The 16,210-nt window shown below is 37.0% G+C and overlaps 1 protein-coding gene across 1 annotated transcript; it reads right to left on the bottom strand.

The window, feature by feature from the left end:
- Positions 1–216: 216 nt before the first annotated feature.
- Positions 217–14,622, bottom strand: eps8l1a (EPS8 signaling adaptor L1a). Its single transcript, XM_084744564.1, has 14 exons — positions 14,471–14,622; positions 13,074–13,188; positions 12,888–12,946; positions 11,297–11,435; positions 8,431–8,519; positions 8,249–8,323; positions 8,018–8,166; positions 7,722–7,931; positions 6,876–6,984; positions 6,624–6,764; positions 6,076–6,211; positions 4,273–4,447; positions 3,510–3,642; positions 217–1,244 (listed from the first exon to the last, which is right to left on the bottom strand). Exons 2-14 carry the CDS (start codon positions 13,186–13,188, stop codon positions 1,176–1,178), a joined length of 1,599 nt encoding a protein of 532 aa, XP_084600690.1. The 5' UTR covers positions 14,471–14,622; the 3' UTR covers positions 217–1,175.
- Between the last annotated feature and the right edge of the window lie 1,588 nt (positions 14,623–16,210).

Raw genomic sequence — 16,210 nt, 5'->3', positions numbered from 1 at the left:
ATCATATTACTTATTAATGTCAGAATATGAGAAGAAAGGTTGCAGTAAACTCATAGCAGTGATCCAAAATGCACATAATGTTTTCTATTTTCATTAAGTTCCTGTATTGCACATTATTATGTCATTTTGTGTCCCTCAGCTAAAGCCACAATTAAACACAGAATGAGAAAACATTTTAGTCTGCACAGAACATCATAGAAGGAAGCAAGACTGATATTGTACATTTATGACCTCAGTTTAATGTGTATTTCGTCTGAAGCAGCGTCTGGCTGCAACAAATGACAACAAGTGTCTCAATACAGGTTGATATTCACGCAATAAAAACTCTTAATCAATCAAACATCTGACTGTTCTGTAGAGTCATGCACATTTTTAACAGAATTCACTTGTTTATATTGCTCTAAGATGCAGATTCAGTCCATTGTTGTTAAAGGTCCAGTGAGTAAGATTTAGGGACGTCTATTGGCAGAATATGTCAGGAATGGAATATAACATTCATAAGGATGTTTTCATTAGCGTATAATCACCTATAAAAAATATATTCATTGTTTTTCGTTACCTTAGAATGAGCTGTATGCAGGCCGCCATGTTGAACCACCATATTGATACAGTAGCTCAGAAAAGACATACCAAACATTTGGTCTAGATACAGCTTTTACTGCTTTTTGCAGTCACCGTAGCATCTCCTATACATTTGGAAGGAGAGGGTGAAATTAAGTGTTTGCAATCCGTAAGTGCACAGATGTCACTAAAGTCTACACAGTGGCACTTTAATAACTAATCATGTGTATGTGATTCTGTTTATTGTACTGCATTTGTGATTACTGATAATGTTTCAGGTGTTTCCTTAAAAAAGAATGATATAAATAGTATATGGTAAATACACACAAATGGTTAAAATAACTTTAGTAAAACTTTAAAGTTTAAAGCCCCTCTGTCATAAAAACATCTAAAAATCAAATAAAAAAAAAAGAGTCCTGATATCAATTAGTATTGGTGTTTGGGCTTTATCTTTAACACAGCTCACTTTTCTGTCCCTGTAATCTGCAGCCTACCAGAGATATGACAGCAGGCATGATTAAAAGATCATCACTCCGTGTCCGGCTGTGTATAATACATTTATTGCCACTGATCTTTGATGTCACATCTGTATTAGTGGATGTCTGAAAGCTCCTTCACACGGCGTCAATCTTCAGCTTTTGCTTCTCCATCACCGTCTCTAGTTCTGTGGCTTTGCGCACATCCTGTGGAGGACACAAGACGAGATGTGCTTTAACAGAGAACTGTAAAGGAAACTTTTTTAAGGCAAACCTCAAAAGAAGCTTGCCAACCATTTTAGTCAAATAAAGGCCAAATTTAAAACACACCCTATAGACACCTATTATTAAATTCAGGAACAAGAAGGTTCTCTCTATGAAATACAAACACAAACTGATCTAAAACGTTTAATAAAAATGTGAAACACTGGTTGAAAAAAAAAAGTGATCACTGATCTCTGATCATGAACTTGTGCACACATAATGTACATGGACATGAACACACAGATAGGGACAGACACCTGGATAAACATACATGCTGATAAAGACTACGTACATGCATGTATATGGATACCTGGTTCCAAAAAAGGTGGGATGTTGGGTAAGAATTTAACCATATCCAAATCATTTTCGACTTGTATTTAATTGAATACAGTGCAAAGACAAGACATCTAATGTGCAAACTGAAAAACTTAAATGTTTTTAGTAAATATAAACTCATTCCGAATTTGATGTCTGCAACATGTTTCGAAAAATTTAAGATAAGGGCAACAAAAGACTGGAAAGCTCAAAAATCACCTGTTTGGAACTTTCAAAAATATTATACAGGTTAATTTGTAACAGGTGACAGTATCATCAATGTATGTGGTTGTGTGGGCAAATAGTCCAACAGTTTAAGAAAAACATTTTTCAACTCAAATCTGCAAGGACTTTAGGGATTTCACCACCATCCAAAATCCAAAATATCATTAAAGATTCAGAGAATCCAGAAAAATCTCTGCATGTAATGAGCAAGTCTGAAAACCAACATCAAATTCCTGTGACCTTTGACCTCTCTAGTGGCACTGTATGAAAAACTGTATTAAGAACCCACATCTACAAATGCAAGTTTCAGAAGACAGACAGTGGTACAGTGTGCTGTGGTCTGACGAGTCCACATTTCAGACTGTTTTTGGAAATCATGGATGCTGTGTCTAAAGAGGAAAAGGACCATCCAGATTGTTACCAGCGCTAACTTTAAAAGCCAGCATCTGTGATGGCATGGGGGTGTGTTAGTGCCCAGCGTATGGCCAAATGTCACAACTGTAAACGCTCCATTAATGCTGAAAGGTTCATACAGGTTTTGGAGCAACATATGCTGCCATCTGGACATCTTTTGCAGAGATGTCCCTGCTTATTTCAGAAAGACAATGCCAAGACACTTCCTGCAACAGTGTGGCTTCATAGTAAAAGAGGTTGGGCTGCCTGCGGTCCAGACTTGTCTCCCATTGAAAATGTACGGTGCATTATGAAGCAAAAAAATATGACCATTGACCACCTGAAGTCGTTTATCAAACATGAAGGAGAAAGAATTTCACTCTAAAAACTTCAACAATTAGTGCTGTCAGTTCCCAAACGCTTACTGGGTTTTATCTAATGAAAAACTGACGTATCACAGTAGTAAACATGCCCGTCTCAACTTATTTGAAACATGTTGCAGGCATAAAATTCAGAATGAGTGTATATTTACAAAAAACAGTAAAGTTAATCAGTTTGAATATACGTTAAACTAAATGTCTCGTCTTTGTACTGTATTAAATTAAGTATACATTGACATTTTTGCAAATCATTGCATTCTGTTTTTATTTACACAACGTCACAGCTTTTTTGGAACTGGGGCTGTACTATGCACATACATACATAGCCATGAATTAGGGAACATACACATACAAAATGCGCATAAATGAATGCACTGTGATGTAAAATTGTAATTTTATATGATTATGTCACCTGTATGAGCACATCACTGTTTCTTATGTGCTCAATTTAACTCATGTACTCTTGATAATGATGACATGTTATGACATTTTTCAAGTAGAAAAGCATTAAAAGGGACAAGAGTTACAAATTAGGTAAAAATCCTAAATGCAGTACATCTGTATCATGTTATTATAACCTGTTTAAGTCTTTTTTTGTATTGTGCATGGCAAATAAACTGATAAATAATTAAAATAAATAGTAATTAATAATTGTAAGATCTACCCACTGCAACAACTGACCTATGAGGTGTATAAAAGCTAATACATATTTTTGGTTCTGTGAATTGAAAAGTGAATAATCTATCATCAATGTAGGTCAGTAACAATGTGGTAAAATGACGTTCAGACTGTTCATAAGCCAAGGCTGAGCAAACAACTGGCTTAGAACACACAGACCCAAGCGTAAACCCACAAACACACAGTACAGTACATCCAGAATAAACAGTGGACAAACCTCGAGAAGGGCCTTCTGCACCATAATTTGGCTGTAAACTCTTGCACCTTCCTCTGGTGACACTGTGCGGAGCTCCTCCTTATTCAGTGAAAAAAGCTGCGCACCAGTTAAAATGCCCAGACTCTGGACCGTCCTAACAAAGGAGGAAAGCAACAAAATCAGTATCGGTGTCTGTTCACCTCTCTTTGTCAAACGTTCACCTATTCTAATTTAAACAACCGGATTCTGCTTATATCCAGGTTATAGGTTAAGAAGATCTAAGGATCCTCATTTTCTTGTTGCACTTAACAGTCCCTCTGAATGTTTAGTTCTCTGTTTTAGTTCAACTCCAACTCCACTCAGTTCACATTTGAGTTGCAATAGCAAGGACGACATTTTGACAGTTGAGGGCGCTATTGTATACTAAACAAAATCTAGGAATGCCCTTTCGAAAGCTGCTTGTGCTGCATGTGTGATGCTAGAAATTGTGGAGATGACAATACAATCTGATTCTTGTTCTACAATTCTTGGTACAGCAGAATCTGTATCACTTTCATTTAGTAAAATGTTAAAACCATTAAATTAAAACTATTTCAGCACAATGTGGGTAATTATATCATATTATTAGGCACACAACTGGTTTTGGACACCATGTTGGACATGAAATTGGATCTGAATAGTGGATGGCTATAAATAAACTAAGAGGTTCTACAAATTAGCCTTATTCGGAATCAGGTTTTGGATACAGTCTGAGCTGGCGTTTCCTCCAACAGTGCACACTCACTGCTGACTGAAGCCCTTGTTGGTGAGCCAGGCCTCCACCTCAGCAGCTGGTGAGTGGTAGTTCAGGGGAGCAGTAGTTTCAGCAGAAGTTTCAGCTGTGCGGGGGACAGCCGGCTGACGGGCTGAGCTTCTTCTCCTTGCCAGCCGCTGAAGAAGCTCCTCATTCATTATCAGGACTGCAAAATACACCACATTTCTCCATGTCAAGATTAGAGCTCAGCCTCCAGGGATAGCCCTGCCAGGTCTCAGCCTGGAGGGTATCATACAATCGCTTGTATGTGTGTGTACGTGCAGCTAATCTCTCAAACTACAGGTCCTATCAGCCTAATTTTTTGTGCACATGACTGTATGATGAACAACCTCTGTGATTCTCAATTTCTGAAAAAATCTTGAAAACCCTTTTTTATGGCTCCACACCACATTATGCTTTTTGGTCCTTCAAATCTTGTAAATGCGATATTTCAACACCAAGAGGGAATTTCTTCAAACTTGGCACAAATGACCAGTTGGACTTAATGATGAACTTTAGATTTGTGGTTAAAAGGCCCATCCCACTTTTGAGAACATGATATCTCAGGAACAGGGAGGGAATTTCCTAAAATTTGGTTGGTCAAATTTTGGTGGTCAAAGGTCACTATGACCTCAGAAAACATGTTTTCGACATTAACTCAATAATTCATATGCTAATTATGACATATTTTCACACAAATGTCTAATAGGATACTAGCAATGCTACTTACATGTAACTAATTAAAAGTAATTACAAAATAAATGTAATTGTAATCCATTACAGCTACTGCCAAAAATATGTAATTGAACTACAGCTGATCATCAAAATGTTGGTGATTACAAAGGGACTGAATCCAAATATTCTTTTCAGGTTACCTGGCAGAAATCAGCAGAGCACCACCTTCTCGTTTTTAATTTATTGTGATGTGATACATGTTCATAAAATGTCTAATGACATTTAGACCACAGTCAGAGGTCTGTTATAACCACTTTTCTCTGTAGTCACTATCAACATTATCCCAGTGTTTTCAGTTTAAAACATCTGACTGCGCCTGACTTCAAGTGCACCATGTTTTTGAAATCCTTTTCTGCAAATGCATGTATATTTCCTTGTCTTACATGAAATTATGAATTCATATGATGAATTGTGTCCTATCCTGCGAAAAAAGTGATATCTATGTAATTGCGAAAGCTACAGACTTTTGGCACTATTTGTTTTAAATTCATAGTACCGTATTTCAAGTATAGATTACATTTAGTATAGTATAGTATAGTATAGTATAGTATAGTATAGTATAGTATAGTATAGTTCCAAACCATTTACTGTATGTCAGACTAGTCTGGTTTTCCTGTCTGTAATATGAATTATATGAATGACATTTGACTATTAAGCCCTTTTGTTGCATCAAAGACATCAGTGTCCATGTAGGATGGTGCACCTTGGAACTACAAAGGATATTGGTAACCTGGATGTGAGGGTGTGGCACTCAGCTTCTTTCTCTTAGATATAGCTGCACAAAAGGCCAGAAAAAGCAGCTTAAAAAACATGTCCATCTACCAGAGACGGGACCTTAGTAGCACTTAAGTGACAGATGAGAAACAGTGATATGAGCTACTGCTGTTATATGCTGAAATATTATTTGATCACTCTTAATATAAAATATATATTTTGAGAACAGTTTGGTCTTCAAACCCCAAAGCATAACATACATTTGTTTATTTGCCATGTCTCTGGTTGACTTTACCCATAAATGCTGATATTCAGCATGCATGGGTATGGGTATGGGTACATTACCTTTGTCATTGTCTTCTCCCTGCATTGCTGTAGATGGTAAAACCATGCTCTGTGGTCGCAATGGACTTGTAGGACTGGTCCCAACTGGGCTTGGTGGGGCATAGGAGAAGTACTTTGTCCGAGGAGAAAGGGCCGTCTGTTGCAGAAAAGCAGGAATGAATAAAACTGGTAACACTTTACAATGAGGGTCACAAAGAACATTAATACATGGCTAATTATTGTTACATAATGCTTATATAACATTAAAGGTTAGATTATAAATTATGAACATCAACATGAAGATAAAGGAACAATCAAACTTCTTGACCATGGCTTGCTTCCACTGATCTCAACTTTTACCAAAAATAAGTCTTAAGTTGGAAGATGAACAAATATTGGACAATTACTGAGTTTAATAAACATTTATATTATGATATAATATTAACTTCTTGATATACATGTTAGTTTTATCAACAATACTAATAATAGATAGTATCCTAATTAATGTGTAAACCTTTGGAAAAAATGTTAACAAGATATTTATTAACAGTTTTGTGTCTGTACTGTACCTTTGACTCTCTGCGTACCACTGGGCTGTTTCTCCCAGTGTTATTAAGAGCTGACAGAGGCTCCAGAATGTTAGAGGGAACAAATCCTATCTGGTCAAAGCGATTCCGACACTTCCACCATCGCTTCGATGACTCAATGACCTGAAGAAAAGATGACTCACAAATCAGTTGAGGTTTGTGACATAATCAAAGAATATGTCTGCTATTTTTATAGGTGGGTCGCCACCTCTATGTCTAATTATGGGTGTGTACCTCTAGCGTCTCTCCTTGAAGCACAGAGAGTTCACTGCTGTTTCGAGCCACAAAGTCATAACTACAGCAGTAAAGTCTCTCACCCTCTGGGGGGAGCACATTTCCTTCTCTGAAATAAAAACATAGGCAACGTAAAAAATGAATTGATTTAGCAGGGTTTCGTCAAATTACTTTGAAATTTAGTCAGTTACTCAATACAAAATATATGGCAATTTTTGCAATAGTTACATTATCCAACATTATTAGATTACAAAAAAATCTAATCTGAATATTTTTGGATTACTTCAAAATTATTAAAAATATTACAAATAAAAACTGGATGCAGCCACAGAAATTTAAGTTGCACAAATATTCTTTTTTTTTTTTTTCTATTTAAACATCTTTAAAAGTTTTCAGTGCAAATAAAATGTATTTTTGCATACTGTTCTCTTTTGTGGAGCAGTTGTCTTATCAACCCTAAATGCTGGACACATGTTTTTATGAGTTAATAGAGCATTGTTATCATCAGATATTCATAATATTCATATTAATTTCTGACAATGTAACTATAATCTACTTACACATTTTCAAATGTAATATGGGCTGATTATAGCTCCTTATATTTTGTAGTCTAATTATGTAATCTTGATTACAGTAATCCATTATGACCTAACCCTGGAAGTCAGATATATCAATAATCCTTATCCCTAATGAGAAACATGGAAGTGAGTTATTCTGAGACTTAACAACCACCAGGCTGATTTTATTAGGCGATCTACTGCTAATTGCAGACATTAGGAATTTAGCTGGCATTGTCACTCCTGCTATAAAACAGAAATGTTCCTTCTGTAATGTCTAAAGACTTACACTTCATCAGTGTTTTCCCCAGGGCCCTCCACTGCCTGTTGAGCTTGGTTCTGTAGAGTTTGTGCAGCCCTGCTTTCCCTGAAAGCGTCTTGTTTGTGCTGCGACTCGATGGGATCTTCCATAGGCTGGCCATTTGAGTCATAGGCCTGAGGCTGCCACCCATCCAGGAAGACAGGCGAGTATGGAGGAACAGACACACTAAGTTGCGAGCTGGGAAAAAGGGCAAGAGGGTTCTATTTTAAAATGTGACACGCTCTAAAACCAAGATTTACACAAGCATACAGAAACACACAGACCAGGGTGAAGTCCAGTTGGGTCCCAGTGAAGTCCACAGCTCCTTTTCCTCCTCAGACAGATGTTCTTGGAGCAGGGAAACAGCACCGCTGGTCATAGCAGGACTGACCACTGTCGCACCTAAAGCTGGCCCTCCAGTGGTTTTCACCATCTGTGAAAGACAGCATCATCACAGTCAGTATCACAAAGAGAGACACCAAGAACCTATTACATGAAACAATACAAAGACCCACCAGTCTAAGAGGCACAAAGATGGGATGCAGCAGCTCTGGTGCGTCAGGCTGTGTGATGGATGACTTGAGACGGTCCTTAATAAACCAGCATATAGTGTTAGTTATATTTCCCTCTACAGTGGTATTATCAAAATTGACATATAAATTTCCACAGTTAATCATTATGACTGGTCGAATCTCACCAGCAGACTGAGGGAGTACTTGATTTTTTGAAAGATGTCCACAAATTCTTCCTCTGATGGAGGACAAGCTTTCATTGTCAACAAATTATCTGCACACAGAAGAGCACAATCGCAGCTACAACCAATGCAACATAACTAGATACATATGAAACAGACACATAAACACACCACAATCACTGTTGTTATTATATACACATAGACTTAATATGTGTTGATGGCAGTATCATTTGTATGCACATTCTTTACATAAGTAGAAGGACAGACACGTTAAAAAAAAAAAAAAGAAAGAAAGAAAGAAATAGTGATTCAACTTCTTCATTCAACCAAAAATCATACAGGAGAGGCTCTGAAATCTCCTACTATCTCCTAGTAAAAGTTGCCCTCTGAAGGAAATTTCCACTGACTGTTGAGTTTCCCCTTTATTTTCTGATTCATATTTTTTCGAATTCACCTTATTATTTACTTATTTTTGTCTTTTTACATCCTTTACATTGTTTTTTTTTTGTTTTGTTTTACATTGTCTTTTTTTGTCTAATAATTTTTTTCATCTTGTCACGTCTTTTTGTCTTGTTATGTCTCTAACGTCAATTTCATCGTGTTACTTCTTTTACTTCAATTTCGTCTTGTTACATCGTTTTTGTCTCCTTCCTTCTCGTTTATCTGTTTTTTCTTGTTATATGACTTTTGTCTAGTTACTTCGTTCATGTAATTTATTAATCTTGTTACATCTTATCATTTCCGTTGTGTTTCTTCTTTTACATCACTTTTGTCTCTTGTTACTTCTTTTTCTCTCTTGTTTTATGCCATTTTTTTCTTGTTATGTCTTTCGTGTTGTTTTTGTCTTGTTGTGTCTATTGTGTTTGTCTTTCCCATCCTCATTTAGACTGAAATAAGTCTTAATGTTGTCCGAAAAAATAATGACTGCATTAAAACTAAAATAACAAGCCTGTTTTCAAAATGTAAGGAGTGGAGTGTAGGCAGTAAAAGTGAAAAGTTGTCAGAAAAATTAATACTCAAATAAAGTACAGATCTGAATTTGTTCTGCATTTTTTTTAATATATAGGACCATTTATAAGCTGCCAAATGCAAGTTAAATAGCATGTTTTCAACACTTTGACAACTTTGAGAAAATGAATGAGTAATAAACACAGTCTATATTGTCTTCAAGTAGAGGTGTGGAGTGCTTGTTTTAGCTTGTTCCAGCAACTACTCCTATACAAAACAATGCCAGTGTTGGTGACTAATAACAATCCTGTCCTCTATTTCATTATTAATACATTCATACGTCCAACGCCTTTAGTCTTATCTAGGGTCGCGCCTATCCCAGCATGCTGGCCAGAAATGTGGGAAACACCCCAGTCACGTTGCCAGGACAACAAAGGGCAAAGACGGACACTCAAAGTCCCAATCCCACCTTTTGGCAATTTATTGTGCCCAACGATGAAGAAACGGCAGTCCACAACAAAATGCTTGATGTCAGGAACCAAACCTTAGTCCCATTTTATTTTATGGTACAATGAGAAAAAAAAAAACATAACAAGCCATACTTTGTATCAAATTAGACAAAAACTACAAATAAAATGTTTATTAGTGTAGTTATACTTTTATTAGAGCCTAATTAGACTTTATTAGAGAGCAAATACTGACACATTACAGCAGAACTGTACTTTAAATCAAAGTGGAGTCACATATCTGCTTACTGAGACACACCTTCTTTGGCTGGTCCCATACAACTTGCAGGGTAGCCAACACTGACGCCTATTTCTTTGATCACTTCACATTATCTGTCTACACCATAACAATAGGTCTGTGCAGTTGGCCATAGACAAAATTCACCTTTACTTCTACATGGTAGATCTACTTAACACATTGTTTTTAAATGAGGGAGTAGCAGATATGTGATTTACTTTAGTTTACAGTCCAGTTCTATTGTAATGTATCTCATTACCATCTAAGAAAGTCTAATAAAGGTCTAATGAAGGGTTTTATTTAGTCTGATAAAGCACATATTATTCTAGTTTTTGTTCAAGTTAATACAAAGTACAGTTTGTTGCATCTGTAAAATAAAGTGCAACCCAATCTTTTTTTGCCGTTCTTTCTGCTGATCTTCATGTCAAATAAACTGGTTATTGAGAAAGTCTGGCACTGGATGGCCACTTAATGCCAGGTGCATTGTCAACCCAACAGAATAAACTGATGAATGATTGAAATATTTTCCTGTATTGACTTGACCCCAGTTTCAATGGCTTCTTTGTCATGTTTCTTGGCCATGCTCAATGCAGGAAAGAATTTTTGGAATTACCTGAAGGATTCTTTTTGGCAACTAGCTTGTGGGACCTGCTCCCAGCGTGTAAAATATTGTGCCAATAATCAGCCTTTGTCTCCAGTTACCTGCCTCTACTCTTCTTCTGTTTCTCACAGACATCAGCATTCTCTAATCCAACTTTTCAACCTGTCCTCCTGATCTGATCTACGCTTCTTCATGCTTCAAACCCACCTTAAAATTATCATCTGACTACTGTATATATTTTAATTGTTGATGGGGATCCTGTAATTGCCTCTAGGTGTGCGCATATTTGAGTGCACGAGTGACTGAGTGAGTGAGTGATCACTGGACCTACAGCTTGTCTGCAGGTAATCTTGAATGCCACTGGACCAATCAGCCTATTTTTGTGCACATTCATGACTGTATACTGAAAAAAAACCTTGAAAAAGTTTTTTTAATGACTTTTATGGCTTTATGTCTTTATGGCCACAGGCATTATATTTACAGGTCATCCCATTCTTGCGGATGTGATATCTTAGTAACACCTAGCTGAACTACAACTGCAGGAGTTAGTTGATAGGTTTGAAGGAGAACTCTCACCATCTTGGTCCTCCTTCTTCTTGCTCTTTCTGCTTTTCTTCTTCTTGGTCCTTTGGTTGAGAACACTCTGGGCCTCAGCTGCCTGCTGCAAGCGTGACATGAATCGCTCCACATCATCGAAGCAGTGATTCAGAATCTCCTGATGAAGATAAGATAAGATAAGATAAGATAAGATAAGATAAGACAGTAAGATAGAGCTTTATTTATCTCAAATGACATCATTGTGCCACCAAAGATTAAAAAATGAGTAATCCTCATGATGTTACTGATATGAGACCATATGAAAAACATTCATGTTAAGCCTTCTTTGGTGTTCGTCTTAATTTGTCATAGTCATAAAATGCAATTCAGTGCAACAGCATCACCACAAACAACAATCTCAAATGTAACCATGGAGTTGAAGTGCTGCCATACAGTCCAGACTGAATCAAACCCCTTCCTTCATGTCTGTGAGAACTGTCTTTAACAGGCTCTTGCCGAAGTTTAAAAAACAAAATAAAATAAACCCCACGACCTTCTTCTATAATCACTGATGTTTGTTTTAATAAGTCTAATAATAATACCAATAATATGGCATAACATCCTGTACCTTTCTTATCATAGTCTGAGCATCATATGCACAACATTTTACATTAACATGGCCTGATGTCCTATTCTTATCAAAAATTCAAACAACACTTTGATTTATAAGCATAATAAACTGTCTTTTGGCTCTTCACCTCCTTCCCAGTGCTGATAACTGATAAAAGCCATGTTTTGCTTTGTTTTTTCACATACTCAAAAATGGAAATATTACATTTAAATTTATTTTAAATAAATTCACTGGCCAACTCCTTTGACTTTAAAAGGACAGTTCACCCCAAAATCAAAAATACATATTTTTCCTCTTGTCTGTAATGCTATTTATCCATGTTGATAGCTTTAGTGTGAGGTGCCAAGTTTTGGAGATAAGTTTAGATAAGTTTAGATAGGTTTTAAGATAAGATAAGTTTTGGAGTTTCCATATATAATATAACTAGTTGGCACTCGTTGAGCACTTGTCATGCTCAAAGTAGCAAACAATACATTTGAAAAACTCAATAGCAATGTCTGGTTGGTGGGTGTAGTTCAGTAAAACGTAAAGCCGAGGAGGATGCCAGTAATGTTTACATCCCACGCTGAAACAAGCATGAGCCTTGAGTAGATGCATGCCTTCAGTGCAGTGATACAGTTGTTGGGTGTAGTTCGATGGAAAGAAAAAAAATAGTTCATGAAACTGCTTACAACAAAGTCTGTGGATTATCTTGTAATCAGGTCATAATTTCTAGAGAGTCGTTGCTGTTTTTTCAAATGTATTCAGTTTTTTAAATGTATTGTTTTGGCACTTCGAGCACCACATGCCATTATATTAGAGAGAAAGTGAACATCTCTACAACTGGAACTCGGCAACTCACACCAACACAATCTAGACTAATTAACTGCAAGTAAGGGGAAAATATATATTTCTGATTTTGGAGTGAATAGACCCTTTAAGCTCTTACTGAATATTCCTAAATTTATTTGTAAACATGCCTGCCTGTAAACATAATATATTATTTGCACAAGTACATACCACTTCTCTCTCTGCATTCAAAAGAGATGTGTGATTTGACTCTTCACTGGTACCATTCTCTGAGCAGAGCAAGAACAGAGGAAATCAGTTGCAAGTTGGAGGATAATTCACAGAAAATGAAAATACAGCTTTGTGGCAACAGCACATTTTCATACATACACATACATATTAGGCAGATGGATGTACCTTTGCCAGAATGTGTGTAGCTGGGCAGGCCACCAGGAGGAGGCTGCTCTCCTGGAGTTATCATGACTCTGACCCCTGAATGTTTTCTAGGGACCACCGGAGGTGGTGCAGACATCTGTTGTGTGTGAATGCAGACAGAGTAAAATCAAGCATAGACATACAATGGGGGATAATGTAGTATTATAATGCACATTTTTCAAGGTAAATTTTAACCAATATATCACCTTTTGTGTGATGTTTCCAACACCTAATGTCTTGCTCCTTAGAATGTTGTATTAGCCCTCTATATATTATATAATTATTGCCTCATGTCCATGTCTGGATCTATGCTCCCTTCTGTGTATTGATATGGTTGCTGAGTACAATTTGGTAAAAAACAAAAATAGTTCCTACTTGAAGCTACTCAAAACAAGGTCTGTGGCTTATCTTGAGTAATCAGGCCATAATTTCTAGAGAGAGAAATTGCTGATGAGGTTTTTTTATTTTTATTTTGGTTTCTTGGCACTTTGAGCACCACAAGCCGAGTACCATATAGCTTCATTGTATTTGAAAGAATCCAGACATCTCTACAGCCTTTATCTTCAGAACTCTTCAACTCACACTAAAACACTCTAGACTGACAAATAGCACTACAGGCCAAAGGGAAAATGTGTATTTTTGCTTTTGGGCTGAACTGTCCCTTTAATGGGGCTTGTTCTGTACTGTGCCTCTTAAATGATCATATATATGTTTTCACTTCGCTAAAGTAACACAAAGATTTTAATAAACTTTACCCAACAACTCATCTTGACTTCATCTAAATCTTGTAAAAACTGATGAATGAGAGCTCGATATTCCATTCACATTCCACAAGCTGGTCGTAAGAATGCTGAGTATTCTGTCTGCACATGTAAGTGACAGATACACACGACAGGAAAAACCACTGTCACCAGATGCACGGTATGCAGTTGACGCAGCCACCAAAACTTGATTAAGAAACTTTAACAGCTGAATATAAAAGTCAGTTCATCACACGTTTTTGCTATGCAAACGCATTCTTTTACTTGTATTGTCTTTATGTTCCTGCCTTTCTTCTGTCACTCCTCCTCTTCCAACATGTTGATAAAGAAAAGAATATTGCATAAAATATTTTAAGCTCAACGATTTCTGTCATGCAATTACAAATTCAGAAATATTTATCAGAAAAAAGTGAAGCTGCTTCGAAAGTCTCCTCTGAGCAACATACTGACACAAGGCATCTGTCCTTCGTGTGACAGGTGCGCCTGCCTTACTAACCCTCTCTCAAACACATGCACGCACGCACGCACGCACGCACGCACACACACACACACACACACACACACAAACACACATGATCTGAACAAAAGTAACACATAAACTCTTATACATCACTGTACCTTTTAGTGTGGTTTGAGAGTTTAAATCCAAGGCACAGAAACCAATCCTCGTGCTGAGCTGTATATGCACTGAGCTTAGCTATTTACACAAGGACGTCCCACCTTCTTGAGACATGCAGAAACAAGAAAAACTAGTCTGGCTTTCGTTTCGCAGTTAATCTGTGTTGCTTTCACTCTCCTCTGATTCTCTGATACACAAGCACACACATACACACACACACTTGCTCCCTCCCCCCCTCCCTCCCTCTTCTCTCTGCATCTTTCTGAGCCTTTCCTTCCTTATGACAGGCATTTCTATCAACAACTGCCTGTGGCTTGTGCCAAGGGGCTAACATGATCTATAAGACATGCCATTCAGGAGATGTAATGTAGGCTTCTTCAAACTCCCCACCTCCACAAATTCAGACATCACGTTTCGTTTGAGACTGTAACAAGAAAGCAGAGGCCGAGATAAGGCTCGGAGGGGGGAAAGGATCTTTAAAAGTACAAATTTTAAAATATCAATAAAAAGGAATGGAAGTTTTAAAAGCAATTCATTATTTGGATTTTTCTCAAAATAAAAATTGCACAAATTAAGTCAGTTTAACTAATTTGATTGAACATTCCTTCCATTGAGTACTTGGCTTCATGGCTATTCTACCTGGGGAGGATTAATCTATTCTAGTCTAGTCTATAGAGGCCCCACATGTACATGGGTCCTGGATTGGCTAGACTATTGAATTATTTAAAGGTATAATATGCAAAGTTTTCCTTAAAGAACATGTATTGACTATATAAACATAATTCATTTCTATCAATTGTTTGTTTGACATCCTGGTATCTTTCTTGTGTGTTTACAAGCAGCTTGGACGTATGATTCTACCTTTAAATTAACTTCATAAAGAAAGAAAAAGTGACCCTGTCTGTCAACTGCATTTTCCACACTTTTACACATGGCACTAAATTACTTTTTTCTGGCCTCATATAAAGAGTAGCCCATGGCCACTAATCCACCACTGCACACAACCACCTATAATTGCATGATAAACAACCCACTTTCCTATAGCTGTATTTTACTGCACTTGTCTACTATTGAAATTCTCTAACTGGCTAAAAGAATTCAATGGTAAATTTTTAAGCCTGAAACATTTAATTGTCTTAGCATCTGTCAAATAAAATGTTGCAAATGAAAAAAATGTGTTGATGAAAAGTAAAGAACTGCGTAATTTTTTTCAGAAAATAACAGGGAATAATGGCTGAGAACTCTGGTAACTGTTCCTGCTCTTCAAAAGTGTCTATGAAAATGTGTGGGAAAAGATGTTGGCAAAACCTTGAATATCTAGTTTCTGTTATATAGAAAGTAATTAGCAAACCTACAGTTGATAAAAGAGATAATAGTGGATGTGTGTATTCTTTCCCCAGCCAGACAACCAGGCAGCCAGACAGTAATGGCAATGATGTTTAACCAAAGCAATGCACAAGATCAACAGAGTCCGGGCAGAAGTCCTCGAGCATTCCTGAACAAAGTGTAATTCCATATTTACTCTATTTCTTGGTGCCCAGTTTACCAGAGTACAAACAAAGATGAACTGACAACTGGGTCTACTAAACATTAAAGTTGCAATTGTGTCTCAATCATGATTTTAACATCTTGCAATCTCCAGTCAGTAAGCAAGGTAAGACACTCTGGGATACATGAAGAATCTGAAGCAGGTAAGACAGTAGGGAAAACTGAGCTGTTGATGAACAGTGACACCAGCT

The sequence above is a fragment of the Lutjanus erythropterus genome, chromosome 19, assembly GCF_056507025.1.
Source record: "Lutjanus erythropterus isolate fLutEry1 chromosome 19, fLutEry1.hap2, whole genome shotgun sequence".
Lineage (NCBI taxonomy): Eukaryota > Metazoa > Chordata > Actinopteri > Lutjaniformes > Lutjanidae > Lutjanus > Lutjanus erythropterus.
The sequence above is the reverse complement of the archived record's forward strand: the minus strand, read 5'-3'. Positions and strand labels throughout refer to the sequence as shown.

What these genes read in the sequence shown, in the direction of transcription:
- eps8l1a (XM_084744564.1), bottom strand. Translation starts at nt 13,188, where the DNA reads ATGTCTGCACCACCTCCGGTGGTCCCTAGAAAACATTCAGGGGTCAGA. An exon ending in CTACACACATTCTGGCAAAG is followed by an intron (nt 12,947 to 13,073) that starts GTACATCCATCT and finishes TGCTCTGCTCAG; the next exon opens with AGAATGGTACCAGTGAAGAG. An exon ending in GGGGAAAACACTGATGAAGT is followed by an intron (nt 6,985 to 7,721) that starts GTAAGTCTTTAG and finishes TTTTTATTTCAG; the next exon opens with AGAAGGAAATGTGCTCCCCC.